Source organism: Vespa velutina, chromosome 19 (genome assembly GCF_912470025.1).
Source record: "Vespa velutina chromosome 19, iVesVel2.1, whole genome shotgun sequence".
Taxonomy (NCBI): Eukaryota; Metazoa; Arthropoda; class Insecta; order Hymenoptera; family Vespidae; genus Vespa; species Vespa velutina.
In genome coordinates, this window is record NC_062206.1 from 3,033,842 (window position 1) to 3,050,942 (window position 17,101).

Here is a 17,101-nt window from a genome sequence, read left to right on the forward strand (position 1 = left end):
AAAGGTACGTAGACTCTCGAGTGACATGAGAGTGAGAGAGAAAAAGAGAGAGACAGAGAGAGAGAGAGAGAGAGAGAGAGAGAAAAGAAAGAAATAAAGAAAGAAAGAAAAAAAGAAAGAAGAGGAAGAAGAAACTTTAGCGAGAAACGAGCAGGGTAAGTGGACAATACCTACCGCCTGTGATAATAGCCATTTTCGTCGACGCTAACGACCAAAGTACAAGCTCATTGTGTAATCTTACTCGGGGATGATACACTACCATGCCATGCTTCTTCCTCTCGCGAATGAGCTCAGCCTACCGCGAAAATTCTCTCACAGCTTGCTTCTGCTCCTGCCTTTTTTTTTGTTTTCTTTTTTTTTTGTTTTCTTTTTTCTCGGTTTCTCGCGATTCTATTCTCAAATGCCATCGTTCCCCCCTTTTCTTTTTTTCCTTCTTTTCTTCCTTTTTCTTTTTCTTTTCTTTTTTTCTCTCTTTTCTTTTTTTTTTTTTTTTTTTTTTTTTTTTTTTTTTTTTTGGAACATCGGACGACCAACAAACGCGAGTCTTCCATACTCCTTTCATTATTCGTTCTTAACATGAGAACAAAAACTAAATATCGACTTTTAATTTCTTAAGTCGCCATATATCTATCAGTAATAATAATAAATCATTAGAGATGAAAAAGTTATAGGATTATAATCGATCATCTCTTGAAATGATTTTCGTATTTGTTGAAGGAATTAATTAACGACGATATTTATCGCGAGATAAATCTCTAAATGTTCTATCGTTCAACAGAAATTGAATAATGAATTCATTTTTAAGATGAGAATAGAACGAAAAGTGAGAATTTTATTTCAGGTTACTTCGACGATAATAAATTAGTAGATAAGAATGAATCAAGATATTGTATCTCTTTTCAATTTTTTTTTTCTTCTTTTTTTTTTTTCTCCAGATAAGAAAAGATTATCATTGACCATGTTATTTCGTGATAATATATTGAATAAATTACTATACTTGTAAGTAAATAAAAAAAATTTAATATAGATATCAATCGTAGGATAAATTTCGATAAGTATATCATTCAACATGGATTAACGAATTTTTCCATATTTTTCATTCCTTTTTTTTTTTTTTTTTGTTTTTTTTAGAAATCAATACTAATCCAAAATTATCAATTTGATTCCAACATTGTCTGGATAATAATGAAATAACATGGATAAGAAAGATAGGATCTTTAAATTAATATTATCGTCGATTAATCACAGATATCAATCTTTAGATAAATTTGAGGATGTTGCGTGTCTCTCGCAATGAACGGACTAAGCAAAGAAAACATTCAAACAGAATGAAAGGTTTTCTAGAGAAGAAGAGGCACGATCAAATCGCACCTTTCGGATTTTCATCTATCACACGTAGTAATCTATTCGAGATAAATGATGTAAACTAACGATAGCCAAAAGGACGACACAAAAGATGGACGATTCAATAGTGAAAAAATCTTATAAATCGTGGAATAGAAAAGCTGTTGCGTAGATACGTTTTTCTCTCTCTCTCTCTCTCTCTCCTCTCTTCTCTCTCTCTCTCTCTCTCTCTCTTGCTCTCTTTCTTGTGTATTTTTCTACGTACGCATGTATACATGTGTGTACCTAGAGAATGAAAAAACATTTTAAGTGCCGTCGATTTTGGATTCGAAAATATCCTTAGACGTCTGCGTGAAAGGCAAAATAAAAGGATGAAAGGAGAGAGTAAGAAAAAGGAATGAGAGAGAGAGAGAGAGAGAAGGCTAAGATGAAAAGGCGTCTTGACAAGTTCTAGGACCGCTGTCTCGTGGCCGCAGACTCTCATCTCAAATTTCAAAACTCGATTCTTCGACAAATTAGCTCGGACATTGGGGGAGGTGACGAAACCACAGGACGGACCCGTTTTCGCTCGATTATTCCTGCCCGTGGGACGTGCCAAGTATTTTCGTCTTCGGTTTTGCGATCTCGATGTCATGGAAAAAAGAAAGAAAAAAAGAAAGAAAGAAAGAAAAAAAAAAGAAGCAGAAGAAAAAGAGTGCGCGTGTGTGTGTATTCAGGTAAAACACCGGAAGACGACGATTCTGAAAACTTTTTCATCTTTTTTTTTTTCTTTTTTATTTTTCTTTTTCTTTTTTTTTTTTTTTTTTTTTTTTTTTTTTAATGATTCTCTATACGAATAAAAATATAATAAAATTCAATTTATTTATTTTTTCTTTTTTTTTCGAACCTTCCTTTCGTTCTTCTTAAAAATATTTCAATCAATTTTCTACGATTCGTTTGGAAATTTTTTACGTTCACAGGAATCATGTTCGAAATTTGTGATGTTGAGATTTGTGATGTTGAGTTATAAACAATATATAAAGGTCTCTCTTTGAATATTAATAATTTCCGAAGGAAACCCTGTGCTTTAGCAAATCGCGACTTCGTAAATAATGAAAGCGTCGAGGCACAACGATTTAATTACGACGCTCGGCGAAGTTCTTCCCTTGAGCTTACAGACGTATTCTTAACAAATGTACGAGCACACCAGTAATTGCGATAAAGAAATACAAGTGCTGCTAACGAACTCCTCGTTAATACTCCGCTAAAACTATCAAGCTATGGTATATATTTTTGATTTATAATTTTCCATGTCATCTAAATTAATCTCTATTTTTTTATTTTTTATTTTTTTTTTTTATATCTTTTTTATTTTTTTTCTTTTTTTTTCTAAATTACCATGATTCTTTTTGTCCGATATTTCATCGATGCTTTTATATAAATTTAAGATAAAACACGAAAGATTTTTCTTTGATCTTATCTAAAAAATGTATTCGATAAAAGTTCATCATTAAAATTTTATCTTGAAAGTGTATAAATTAAATATTTTTTTACGATCGTCTAAACGAATAAAAAGTTGATGTAGAATAGTGTAAATGTCTGATACATCTTAAATATTATCTCCTACAGTCTAATAAAATTATATGAAGAAAATAATGATTGTGATCATAATCGCGCTATGTTCGTTACTTTGATAATATAGATATCATTGATTATTTTTGATATATTTTCATATATCCTTATACTTGATATTTTTCATACAAATAAAAGCGTTGCATGAGTAGGCTTACGTGCCGACGGATCGTGTCGTGCGAGATCCGTCGCCAGCCGAACGAATCTTCTCATTTCTTCGTTCGATTTCATTCAAACGATTATCAATGATTTTTCTAACAAAAGATTCTGCCAATTTATCAGAGATATCAATTCGAATAATTTCCTAATATATTCGTACGAGAAACGTTCGTATGATATCTTAATTTTCTCTACAATAATGATTATTAAATTAAAAATATTTGATAAAATAATTTTGTTAATTTTTTATATAAATAGTAAAAGATATTATTAATACTTTGGATATAAAATATTTGATTTCTCCGGAAGAAAAATAAAAACATAAAGTTTGATATATTTCGATCATTTTCAAAGTTGAATGATAATATCCTTTTGGAGGAATCCAAAAATTCGACATTTTTACACGTGAACATGATGTATTCTATTATAAGTTTGTAACGATTGAAAAGCACGCGAGAGCACATTGAAATCCCGATGGACAAAAGTTTCGTGTCGTCGTCCTCGGAGATGTCCAAACATTGTCGAGCGCAGATGTTTCCGACTCCCTTTTAACACACGAAGACTGTCCGTCTCACAATACTACGGAGTTATGCGAAAACTTTATGAAACCCGAACGAAAAATATTTCACCTTTTCTCTGTTGGCTTTGGACTAGCTTTTTAAACGACACACCGTTTTTTTTTCTCCCTCATAAGTTCAAGTTACATAGTAACGAGAGATTCTTTCGATTTTCGAAAGAGTCGAACGAAGAACGTTTCTTTTTTCAACCCTCTGTAAACCCAAGTTCTTTAATTCTCTCAATATTTTTTCTATCAAATAAATTCTATCGTACTTATCAAGGAGATTAATCTTTAGATATAAAACACAAATTTACATTACGTTACAGAGAGTTAAAATGATACTTTTCAAAAAGAAATCTACAAGGATAATAATAATAATAATAATAATAATAATAATAAGAATAAGAATAATAATAATAATAGTATTCAGAAGAATAATAAGAATAATAATAATTATAATAATAATAATAATAATTCAAACCGTAATAAAAAAAAAAAGAACTAAACATACCGATCGAAGGATCCAAACAATCGATGATCGATCGTAGCAGGTTGAAAACTTAGAAACGATGATGCTTAAGTCCATAGGAAAAGGTATGAGAAGATGAGATGAGAAAAAAAAAGATCAGAAGGAAGAGAAAGAAAGAGAAAGAAGAGGAGGAGGAGGAGGAGGAGGAGGAGGAGGAGGAGGAGGAGGAGGAGGATAAAAATCGGTGTAAGAGAGACGCGTAGAGTAATCTGACGCCACGTACCGGTGGCAAAAAACTAAACGCAGAAAAGGGCCTGAGCTCATGTCGCTAGGTTCGTCCAGTATTTCGAAAAGCACGGCCCGTTGTTTCAAGCTTCCTCCACCTCTTCTAACACTCTCTCCATCTCTCTTACACCCTGCGGCTATCGATCTATTTCCTTCTCTCCTCTTAGGAATTGGTATTATGGTGTTCGGTGCTCGAGGAATATAACGCCGCGTTCGCGAGAGTATATATATATATATATATATATTATATATATGTATATATATATATATATATATAAACACACACATACAAATGAAAGAAACACAAGCATGCATACTCTCGAGTGGCGGTCGCTAATGCGTGCTGAATGTACCGGAGTTGGAGGTAGAACGCGAATATAGAGAGAGGGGGTGTGGAAAGAGTGAGAGAGTGAGAGAGAAAGACAGAGTGAGAGAGAGAGAGGAAGGGGAGACGTTGGCAAAGGAGAAATCATTAAAAAAATTCGAAAACAAAGGAAAGAGGCGTGCCTCTAGCCAAGATGGCCGTACTAGTGGCAGCCCGGAGGCAGGAGCTTTTAATTAATGCAAAAAACTTGGTGTGGGGGGTGTACGTGCGAGTGAACGAAAGAGAGAAAGAGAGAGAGAGAGAGAGAGAGAGAAAGAGATATCGAGATATAAGAGAAAGAGATACCAAGATATGAGAAAGAGAGAGAGAGAGAGGGAATGAACGTGGATCGACGAGGTGGTCCTCTCCATCCCTTACCCACCCACTCTTTTCTTACTCACTCACTCTTTTTTTTTCTCTCTCTCTCTCTCTTTCTATCTCTATCTCTCTATCTCTCTATCTCTTTTTCTCTTTCTCTCTCACGAAAGCCACCGATCGGCCACCGATCGCTAAACTACAAACTTGCGAGATCTCGCAACTTCTCGACAAGACTGTACCCGCAATGGGGTAGATGCGTCCTTTGTGCGTTCCACCCTTTGCAAGCATTGGGGTGGGGATATCCAAACGAAACGGTTGGGAAGGGGTACATGAGCGATAAGTTCGCGATAGAGACCCTGCAATGTTAGAGACTGAAATGTTTCTTTTTCATTAGTCGATCACCATCTTGAAATAAAGAGGATTAGATCGATCGTGAAATTTCATGGGATCGATAGAGAAATGATTAGCGTAGTTTAATTGGCTCTTAGAACGAATTTTATAGTAAATTCTCTTCGTATGAAGCGACTATAAAGAATCTTGTGGCGGGCCGTCAGCCGGGCGCCGGGCGCCGGCCGCGAAAATCAACATGGCTGAGAGGGCGCAAAGAGATGGCGGCTCAACTCGCTTCATTCTCTCTCTCTCTCTCTCTCTCTCTCTCTTTTTAGTTATCTTTCTTTCTTTCTTTCTTTCTTTCCCTTTTTATTTCTTTCTTGTCGTTCGTCGAGGTCTCTTTCTGTAACTTCGATCTCTTCTTCGTCTTTGGCCGTTCGTAATGCCACAGGATAAACGTGATTACGGAGATTTAAATGTCAAATTCGTGTGCTGGTGACTCGTAAATTTGTTCTAAATAACCGGCTAACGAGTCAAATTGCGAGGGAATTCTTCAACATCGTGTTATTCTCTGTCTCCTTGCTCTTCCTCTTCTCTACCTTCAGGCATTTCTTTATTCCTACAAACTCACCCTCCCCCCCGTAAATGGATCTCTCGTTTGCATCACTAATCCGATGATTCTACCCCTCGAGTTTTACGTGATTACGTATAAGCAGGAGAATGCTTCGATCATGTTTGTGCCTCTAAGTGATCTCTCCCCATCTCTCTCTCTTTTTTTAGAATTAAAATATTTATTTCCAAATGAAATGAATGAATTATTTCATATCAATAAGTAGTAAATACGTATAACCTGACGACTTATTATTTATTATAAACTCGAAATGATTTCAACTAATTTGTTATTATATTTCAAAAATGAGAAAAAATTGATTTACGATATATCTACGTAATGTAAAAATTTGCCATTAGTTGGACCTGAAAAAAATCATTGGACTCGTTGGATCGTAACATTAAATAAATAAATAAATAATAAAAAAAAAAAAAAAAAAAAAAAAAAAAAAAAAACAAAACAGAAATAAAAAAAACAGTAGAGATATCTTCGAAAAAAAGAAGAAGAGGAAGAAGAAGAAGAAGAAGAAGAAGAGGAAGGAGGAACTGATTCGAAATGAAATCGCGACTCCATCGGAGGCGTTCCATCATCCACCATCTTCTTTCCTTCCGGAGAGGAACGTGTTCCCCGAATTACGACCCTCGTCTTTGCATTTACTCCCTTTGCTAGGGGTTGCTTCGCGCGACTATGTTCAATTACTTACAGGGTTTAGAGAAAGAGAGGAACCAAGAAGAGGGGAAAGGAAAAAGACACGCATATCTACGAGTAAGAACATCAACGAGGGTTGGTGGACCGAAGCCATTAGTAGAAAAATGTTTTCCAAGGGGCCCTTTTCGAGTGCTACCGGTATAAACCCTTTAGGGCTCTAGCTCGCATCGGCAGTCATAAAAGACTTAGGAATCTCGATTGAAACGTTAATGACAAAATGGCGACGGCAGGAAGACGCTCGAGGTAAAACTCATATAGGATAAGAGTGTCTCTTTCTCTTTCTCACTTTCTCTCTCTTTCTCTCTTTTTTTCTTAACGAATGTCTTCTCTCCAAACGTGAAAAGAATTTTTGCATCGTCTAAGCAAAACTCTCGTTTCCTTTTCTTTTTACGATTTCTCTCTCTCTCTCTCTCTCTCTTTCTCTCTCTCTATCTTTCTTTCTCTCTCTTTCTCTCTCTTTCTCTTTTATTCTTATCATTAACAAAGATCGAGAGTTCCTATCTAAGATATTTCATATTACTTGATCTTGCGACGTGGAAAAAAAAAGAAAAAAGCAAAAAGAGATACCATTTTGTTTGACACGAAAACAAAAAAAAAACAATAGATTCTATTTGTACTTTTCTCTTTGTTACAATCATTTTAATCAGTGTACCATGTATATCGTATCTCTCGAAAAATTTATCAAAGAGTTAAGATCGTGGCAGCGCGTTCCTACGAAATCTCAAAATGGCGACCCGCGAGAGGGATCTCCCGCGTTATGGCCATCTACACGACTTCACTCTGACAACAATTTTTCGATATATTTTCCTTCTTCTTTTCATTAATAACTTGACAAAGTTATTCGATAAAGATTATCGACATAATATATTTTTCTTTGTGAAAATTTACAAAAATATTTTTGACAAACCGGAAAACACCTTCCATCTCTTTTTTTTTTATCTATTTATTTATCTTTCTGTCCCTCTCTCCCCTCCCTTTCTCTCTCTCACACACTCTCTCTCTCTCTCTCTCTCTCTTTCTCTCTCAGTAAAAATCAACGCGAGAAAGATAGAATTATCCATGGAGGGTGTCACTTCCGTATGAAGGCAGGAGCCTGGAAATAATAATGCCGTGGTCTTTCTCGCTCTCTCTCTCTCTCTTAACATATGCGCATAAATCCATTATTAAAATACGTGTTCTTTGTCAACGATAGAATCGGTCGACATTTTTATCTCGGACCCTATTCGGTCTTCTCCGTGCATATGGAGCCTCCGAGGAATCCGTGGAGGAAGGAGCGCATTAAAATCGTGCCATCCATATGCCATCGAAGTTCTAATCACAGCTATTATCGTCGCTCTCATGACGACGGTTATATTTTGCAACCCCCTCTCTCTCTCTCTCTCTCTTTCTCTTTCTCTTTATATCCCTTTTCTTTTTCTCTGACATTCTCCATTCTCTCTTTCTCTCTCTCTCTCTCTCTCTCTCTCTTCCTCCTCTTCGACGTCTAACATTAATGCAAAACATTCCAAGCGACAAAAGAAGGAAAGACTAAAGTCCGCCATTGCTCTCTCGGGAGATTCATAGACACAGAGACAAAACTCTCACCCTTTTATATTATTTTTCTTTTCTTTCTTTTTTCTTTTTTTCTTTTTTTTCTTTTTTTTTTTTTTCAGATACGACGAGACTCCAAAATTTTATCCACGGTAGATACAACACATTTTTACAGAGGAAACGAGGAGGAAAAGAGGATAGAATCACATCGGCGTTAAATCGGAAAAACGTCTTCCTTAGGAGCAGAAGGAGGAGAAAGGAGGGAAGGAGGAATCGGGAGGATGGGGGAGGTGTCCGGGTCTTCTTCTCGTCCGTCGGATATCGAAGAGTACAACACACAATTTTCCTCGGACCACTAACCCGCTACAAAAGACGTCTTCTGCCGCTGACAAGCATTCAACGAAAACCCTCCTGCGGGAAGAATGTAGTTCCTTGCTGATGGTATAAGAAGGACTACGTACAGGGCACGAGACTTTCTCCCTCTCTCTTTCTCTCTCTCTCTCTCTCTCTCTCTCTCATTTTCTTTCTCTTTCTTACATACACACGCTCTTAGCTTTCTCAGGCTCGCGACAATAGGAGGAACGAAACGACTTTTCCAAGTTGGACCTTTGACAGGACATCCGAACTCTCGTCTAACGTTAGAATCTCGATCCCTTTTCTTTCCTAAATTCACCGATAGAAATTCGAGCAATTTCCTAAATGGATCCTTTCTTATCAAGAAATTGAGCCGCATCGATTATAAGATACAACGATGAGGAAGCTTCGATACACAATTCGTTCTATCTCAAAAAGAAAAAAAAAAAGAAAAGAAAAATGAAAAAAGAAAAAAAAAGAAAAAGAAAAGAGATTAAATAAAGATAAGCGAGAATGGTACTTTAGATTATTAAGGATCTCTTTAATAAGACGATACGAAGGATATTCAAATGGATATTTATTATCCATTGGATTTGATCGAATGGACGCTGTGTTGTAATTAGGAAACAAACTTCTTCGTTTGAATGAAATATTGCTAAATTCTTCAGAGGATAATAAGAAAGAGAAAGATAAAGGTAGATAGATAGATAGATAGATAAATAGATAAATAGAGAGAGAGAGAGAGAGAGAGAGAGAGAGAGAGAAAGTTGTGAAATAGAAGAATGAGGGAAGGAAAACGTAATGGCTTTACTGTTTGCAGTCAACGGAGCATACAGCCATTTTCTATGGAGAGTTAGCTCGTTAGCGTTTTAACGTAATTGCATCACTCGTAACTGCTGTGCCCTGAGGGGGGATCGAGCTGGCTGGGCTTGCAAAGTCGCGTGAGTCATTTCGATTGGATCGAGAAATTAAGACTGGCAAAATGGCGGCCGCACGAAAATGCCTTTCGAGAGAAGGGTTCGAGGAAAAGAGAGGGAGAGGGAGAGAGAGAAAAAGAGAGAGAGAGAGAAAGAGAGAAAGGGGGATTCAAACGAAGGGGGAGGACGGGGAGAGAACCGAAATATCGGGTGCACCGTTCCGATCTCTGTAATTACGTTCTCCTCTTCTCGATAATCCCTCTCCCATTAATTCTCATCGACAGAATTACGTCATCCTCATTTTCCCACGAATATCGATATATATATATATATATATATATATATATATATATATATATATCTTTTGATATTAACTATAATATCGTATAAATCGCATTATTTATTCGATACTCGTACCCGAAGGTCGATGTTTATCGCGTTAAGAAAATTCGATATCGCGATATTTGTCTCTAATTTCACCATCTTTCTTTCTCTTTTTTCTCTTTATTTCTCTCTCTTTTTCTCTGTCTCTCTCTCTCTCTCTCTCGCTCTCTCTCTGTCTCTCTTTTACTTCATTTGATTTTCTTTTTTTAAAATTATACTAGTAAAAGGATTAAAGGATCTTAAATTCTAATCGTCCACCGTCGCATGTATATGAATTTTATGTTAGGGATTATTAAGGAGAAAAAAATTATTAATGATTTAATGTAATATTTAAAAAAATTTCTGTCCGTTCCAATAAAATAAAATATATATAAAAATATGAACGAATATAAAAGATAGTATATAAGGATAAGAGAGAGAGAGAGAGAGAGAGAGAGAGAGAGAGAGAGAGAGAGAGAGAGAGAGAGAGAAAGAGAGAGAAATAAAAAGAAATAGAAAAAAGGGACGTACTTATATCGATATAAGATATCAAGGTATTTTATCTTATGCGATTATCGGCACGCCCTGGTACGCGACGTTATCGAATTTATTATCAATTTTCGGTGAACGGCAATTTCCCCTTGGCAGCCACCGTAACTCAGGGAAGAGATCAGAGATGAGAGATGAGAGATGAGAGAGAAAGTGTGAGAGAGAGAGAGAGAGAGAGAGAGGTAGGCAGAGAGAGAGAGAGAGAGAGAGAGAGAGAGAGAGAGAGAGAGAAAGAGAAAGAGAGAAGGAAGCCCACCCTTTTTCAACGGGGAACTCCATTTCTATTTCCAGTCCGCCGGAAGTCTCGTGCGAATGGCTGCTCAGCCATTTCCGTAAGAAGAAGAAGAAGAAGAAGAAGTCAAATGAAGGAAGGATAGAATCTGTAAAGGGCGAGGGTGATGCTTCGAAAGATAGGCTCTTCCGTGAAGGAAGGGATAAGGGCACCCTTCGGCGATTTCCCGACTCCCTTCCGACGATTTTCGATAGGACACCTCTCTTTTTCTATCTTTCTTTTTCCTTTCTTCCTTCCTTCCTTCCTTCCTTTCTTCCTTCCTTCCTTCCTTCTTCTTCTTCTTCTTCTTCTTCTTCTTCTTCTTTTTCTATCTTTTCGTCACGGATCGCTAACCTTCCGAAAATGTACTCCAAGGCACAAAGAGTCTTCTCTTCTTTTGCCTTCTAATATTACGATTATTTATCAGATACTAAAATGACATCACTTAATAGGTAATTCATTTTGAAATATAATAATTCGAAGTTATTAATATCTGTATTAATTAATATTCGTTTTGATTAGAATTGATAATCTTTTAAAAATTAATTATCACCAGAATTCTAATCTAAATTCATTTAGCAAGATAATAATTATTCAGTCATTAATATTTCTACGAATTAATGTTCACTTTGTGGATATCAATTTTTATTTTAAATAAATTATAAAATATTTTGCACACATCAATAGAACTTTAATTTATAAGTTTCTGTAAAAATAAAACGATTAAAAATTATTTGTAACTATGAAACTTAATGCACATCTTGACGTATATATATCAAGCTGAACGCGAGTGCATTAGAAACTTTACATGTGTTACCTTTCCTCTAAATTTAATTAGAAATAAAACAAGTACAAATTATTAATATTACCGAGAACAATCTGTTTGGAAATTTCCTAATCTAAATTAATTAATTTAGCATCTATCGTAATATAACAAAGAGTTAAAATTAGAACTACTAAGTTCTAATTTAAATTTATTTAAAAATTAAAATTAATCTTCTCATTGAGATTTTTTATTATAAATAAATTAATTAAGAGATCAGTATAATTAAGATAAAAATTATATGAAAATTGTTTAGAAAGATAAGAAAAATTCTCTGAAATTTTCATGGTGATAGAACCAGAGGGAACATTTTCAGACAACCAAAAAGTTCCAAAGAAACCTAGGACAACCCTACCACCCTTATCCCAATCCACAAATACGAGAATCAAGTTACTAGAATACCCTAAGAATAGAAAGATTCGATCGACATAACGTACATGACGGATAGACAGGTGGATAAGTGCGTACAAAAGAAAAATAAACTAAAGAGTAGACATAAAGCAATGAGAAAGATAGATAGATAGATAGATAGATAAGGTTCGACGCGTCGAGGAATATGAATATTCTATAGAAATTCGGGGACGAGTTACCCCGCCCGCAAATAAAGGAAAAAATAAAAAAAAAAAAAAAAAAATAAAAAAAAAGAAAGAAATAAGAAAAAAGAAAAAAGGAAAAAATAATAATAAAAAAAAAAAACAAAAAAAAAACCGGGGGAAAAAGGAAGGAGAAGAAAAAAGTCGACAATGCAGCGGGTTGTTCGGGGTAGTATAGGAGGGGCAGAGAGGTGAGGTAAGGTTTGAGGGGAGGGTAAGGTAGGATAGAGAAGGAGGGAGGGTGCGTTTGACATGCACTCGTCTCTGATTGGCGGAGCACTAGGGTGGTAGGCGTGGTCCGTGGTGTCGGCCGTGCTTTATGATTTTATATGTAGCCTCTTGATAGCAGTCCACCCTACCACCCCACCGACGACGACGACGACGACGACGACGACGACGACGACGACGGCGACGGCGACGGCGACGACGACGACGACGACTCACCCTTCGATGTACCAGCTTGCATTCGTTCGAATGCATAAAATACACCTAAGTGCGAGTCGCTTTCTCTCTCTCTCTCTCTCTCTCTCTCTCTCTCTAACTCTCTCTTTCTCCCTCTACTACAGCCACGAGTAAAGCGCATAATAGAGCACCGAGAGGGAGCGAACGGGGGTGAAAGGGGCTTAGGCTAGGGGGAACCAAGTCGACGGAGTCTCTTCCGCGTTCCACATCTTCCATAGCTCGTATATGTATACTTATCTACCTATCTACCTATACTACCAACACTAACTTGCTGCCAACGGAAAAATATTTTTCCACCCGTCTCTCGATAGACAAGCTCTTCTCACCCTCTTCTCACCCTCTTCTCACACTCTTCTCTTCTCTTCTCTTCTCTCCTCTTCTCTCCTCTCCTCTCCTCTCCTCTTCTCTCCTGTTCTCCGCTCTTTCTTTCTTTCTTTCTTTCTTTCTTTCTTTACTTGCTATCTTCGAACGAGAGTCGCTCTCGGCATTTCCCCAAGGAACCCTCTATCTACGCAAATTTCTATCTATGGAAAGTTCTAATTCGATGATATATATATATATATATATATATATATATATATATATATATATATATATATATATATATATTTCAAATGATTACTAATTATTATGTTTATGATTATTATTATTGATTATGTCAATTTTTGATTTCTTTCTTTTCTTTTTTTTTTTTTTTTGTTTGTTAGTTATGGAGGGATCGTAGAAAGCATTCTTTCAGAATGCAGATCGAGGATTAATAGATAGCAGGCATCGAAGAAGGGTTCTCTCAGTTCTCATGTTTTTAGCAGGCTCAGCAGGATTAATATTCATAAGGGCCTGAGCCGGCTCGTTCGTCCTCCCAATGTCTTCCTCCCAACATTCTACTAACTTCTCCTCGTCCTCGTCCATCTCCTCCTCCTCTTCCTCCTACTTCCAACTTGTCCTTCTCCTTCCCTTCCCTTGCACATCATCGTAAACTATGATCAAGAAACTGCATTTTCGAAATTTTCTCGAGCATCGTATACAAACACGCTCTTCTTCTTTTTCTTCTTCTTCTTTTGCTTTTTTATAAGGCCTAGCACGCAAAATTGCTGGCCTGTCAAAAGGGGGAGAGGAACGACGAGCGGATATAATGCTTCGAGGACCTTTCGAAGATTCGCAAGATTGAACTTCGAGGAACGAAGAACCGAGAGAACCGAGGTTCGTATCTTCTACCTAGCATCCTCGTCCTCGATAAACCTTCTCGAAGAAGTGGATCCCTCCACTGAGGGATCTTCGATCCTCGATCCAAGAAAGAAGAAAACGATCGGGATGGACGTTGAGAGGGTTAACGCCGTCTACCGAGTCCTTAAACTTGTCAGGATTTCTTCTCCTTTCTTCGATAAAAGACGATTTTCTTTATTCAGAGATATACCCAACTATGGATAGTTTCAATCTTAATGATGATATCATTATAATATAATCATTTTAATTCTAATCATATTACGTGTTAACAAGATATTTGAATTTATTTATAAATTAATTTTAAACTTTCCAATCTAGGATCTTTAATTTTAATTAGATTATTATTATTATAATAAAAAGGAGGAAATTTCATTTAAAAATTAATTCAAACTTTTCATAGACGAACTTAAAGATTACAAATTTTTAATTCCATTATTATTTTAAGATGAAAATAAATTTAATCATAAATTTCAATTTATATCTAATCAAGAATCTATATGTAGATATTAATAAGGAATGAGAATGGAATGATCGAAAATGATTTACGCAGGGCATACGTATTTCATGATTAAAAAAAATCTTTTCTAGTAGAGAGATCTCATAGTCGTTCTTAGTAAGAGTTCTCGTCTTTTTCTTCGTTATTGTCGTCGTCGTCGTCGTCGTCAGATACTTCTAACACGGCGAGCATAGCAAGGGCGAAAACAGCGTCGCCAGCCTAACTAGCATTCTTTCATGTATGACACTACACGTGTCGAGTCCACTAGACTAGAAGTGCCAGAAGATTCTTCTCTTCTAGTTTGTTAGTAGAGGCCTGTTGCATCTTTGCTAGCCTCGGGCCACGTTGAAAAATCCTTCGAAAGGTGAGACGAATTTATCGAACGAAGGAAAGAAAATCTTGAGATAGTATAAATTTTAGTCCTCTAAGAATTCCCTAAACAGCCATATTTCGAAGTTTACGAAATGGTTATACTAAGTATTTTTCGTTGAAGTATTTTTGCCTTGTCATTCGAACAGCTGCGATCGTTTCTTAATACTAAGAAGAGGAAATCGATCATCTACTGTTCATCAGATAAAAAAAAGAGAGAGAAAAATGGACGTTTAAGGAAACCTTTAGGATATATGATAAAATTACGATAAGGAACAGGATGTTGAAAAGAAGAAAATTAGTTTTGATAGATATTTATAAAGTTAATGAGATCAAATTTGGACACAAACAGAGCATAGGAATTTATCAGGAATTTAGATGTTTAATTATTAATCGTTAAGAAAATCCTAAAGAAAATTACAAAAGGTTAATTATATAAATTAAGGATAATCAAATTACATCTTTCAAACGTTTATAAATCTATCATAAATATATATATATATATATATATATATATATATATATATATATATATATGCGTATAAAAGATAAAAAGAATTCTTTAAAAAATTATTATAGTTTCTTACACTTGAAAATTAGATTCTTCAAAGATTTACAAATCTATCACAAGTCTAAATATTCAGTCATTAATCATGAAAAAAGAAAACATTCTAAAAAAAAAAAAAAGAAAAATTACTATACCTTCTTATAATTAAAAAATCTATATCTTTTATAAAAAATTCTAACAAAAATCACAAAAGAATTCTACGATTTCTAGCACTTGAAAATTATATTTTTTCATAGAATACAGAAACTTATTTTAAATCTAAAAATACCGACATACTAATTTTCCAGAAAAAAAAATATAAAAATAATTACAAACCTATGCGAAAGTAAAAGAATCAACGCATAAATAGTTCATCCAATCCTAGAAGAGAATAATAAAAGAAAGAGAGAAAGAGAGAGATAGAAAGAGAGAGAGAATGATAGAGAGAGAGAGAGAGAGAGAGAGAGAGAGAGAGATAGAGGAGCGTTCTCTAAACAGAGTATGTAGTTAACACCTGGACTCCGATCTTGATCAAACATGGCCGCAGTAATTTGTGGCATTTGAGGGGGCGTGGCACGCGTGTCCAGAAGGGCGACGAAGGGGGTCTTTGGCGGTAAGCGAGTTCACGGTGAGCCCTTGCGTCGGTTAGGTTTTTGCTAGCTTGCGCAAAAGAGAAAGAAAGAAAGAGAAAGATAGATAGAGACAGAGAGAGAAAGAGAGAGAGACAGAGACAGAGACAGAGACAGAGAGAGAGAGTAAGAGTGAGAGAGAGAGAGAGAGAGAGAGAGAGAGAGAGAGTCTCGCCGCGAGAGCGGACATAATTATTTCTTAGCGGGCTCGCGACGCGAGCAATTAAAAAGCTCGAAGAAAGAGACGTTGGATGCGATAATGAGAAGAGAGAAGTGGGGTTGGAGGTGGGGATGAACGGGGGTGGTGATGGTGGTGCTGGTGATGGTGGTGGTGGTGGTGGTGACTGGGACGAACGCCTCAGGGTACACCGTCTCATTAGATATCGTCGCGTGGTGAATCCTCGCCTGACTTATTTCGCAGCCGAATTATATTCTACCGCCTCCTTGCCGTTTGTCCTTTCACGTGGTGACTCGTTCAGCCCCTTCTTCTTCTTCTTCTTCTTCTTCTTCCTCCTCCTCCTCCTCCTCTTCCTTCTCCTCCTCCTTTCCCTTCTACTGCATCTTTAAACGTGCCCTCTAACTTGCTTTACGCTCTGTGTCTTTTATAAGTATCTTCTAAACGTTTTTACCCTTTCTTCTTTTTCTCTTTTTTTTTCTTCTTTTTTTTTTATAGACGTTGTATATACTAAATTTGGGACATGCTATTGAAGGGACTCATTTCTATTCATTTCTCTCTCTCTCTCTCTCTCTCTCTCTCTCTCTCCTTTTTTTCTTTTTTTATTTACTCGGTATCATTTGATAAAAGTTTTAGAGATGAAAGAATGAAATTAGTTTATATACATTTTGTACACATGTTTAATCGTATTATTCTTCTAACGTTTTTATAATTAGATTCATTTTCATTTTTTTTTTTTTTTCTTTTTTTCTTTTTTTGGTAATATGAAAGAAACGTATTAGACGATGTATTAGAAATAAAATAAAAATGATTTAATGAGATGATCAACGTCGAGATATTTTCTATATATAATTCTTTGAAGTTTCTAATATTATAACAATGAGATATTTTTCAACAATATTTATTTCCTTATAAGATAATCTAAGAAAAGAATTTTTCGTTATCTACGAGAAAAGTATAAAAAGAAAAAAGAAAAAAAGTGAATGAAACAATTGAAATGACCCAAATTAAAAATACTCGCAATATTTTAACAATAAAATAG

At 35.7% G+C, this 17,101-nt stretch overlaps 1 protein-coding gene across 5 annotated transcripts in view; it reads left to right on the forward strand.

The window, feature by feature from the left end:
• The window catches only part of LOC124955876, a 47,961-nt gene that overhangs the window by 28,094 nt on the left and 2,766 nt on the right, over positions 1 to 17,101 (forward strand). For 2 of the 5 annotated variants that reach the window (XM_047510953.1, XM_047510950.1), the window contains exon 5: positions 8,410 to 9,858. The exons of 1 other annotated variant lie outside the window; for it this stretch is intronic. In XM_047510953.1, the coding sequence (XP_047366909.1) occupies positions 8,410 to 8,726 (317 nt within the window). In that variant the 3' untranslated portion in view covers positions 8,727 to 9,858. Of the gene's footprint in view, positions 1 to 8,409; positions 9,859 to 10,761; positions 11,595 to 17,101 lie in introns of those variants that run through there. 2 more of the 5 variants (XM_047510951.1, XM_047510952.1) reach the window with 2 other exon arrangements.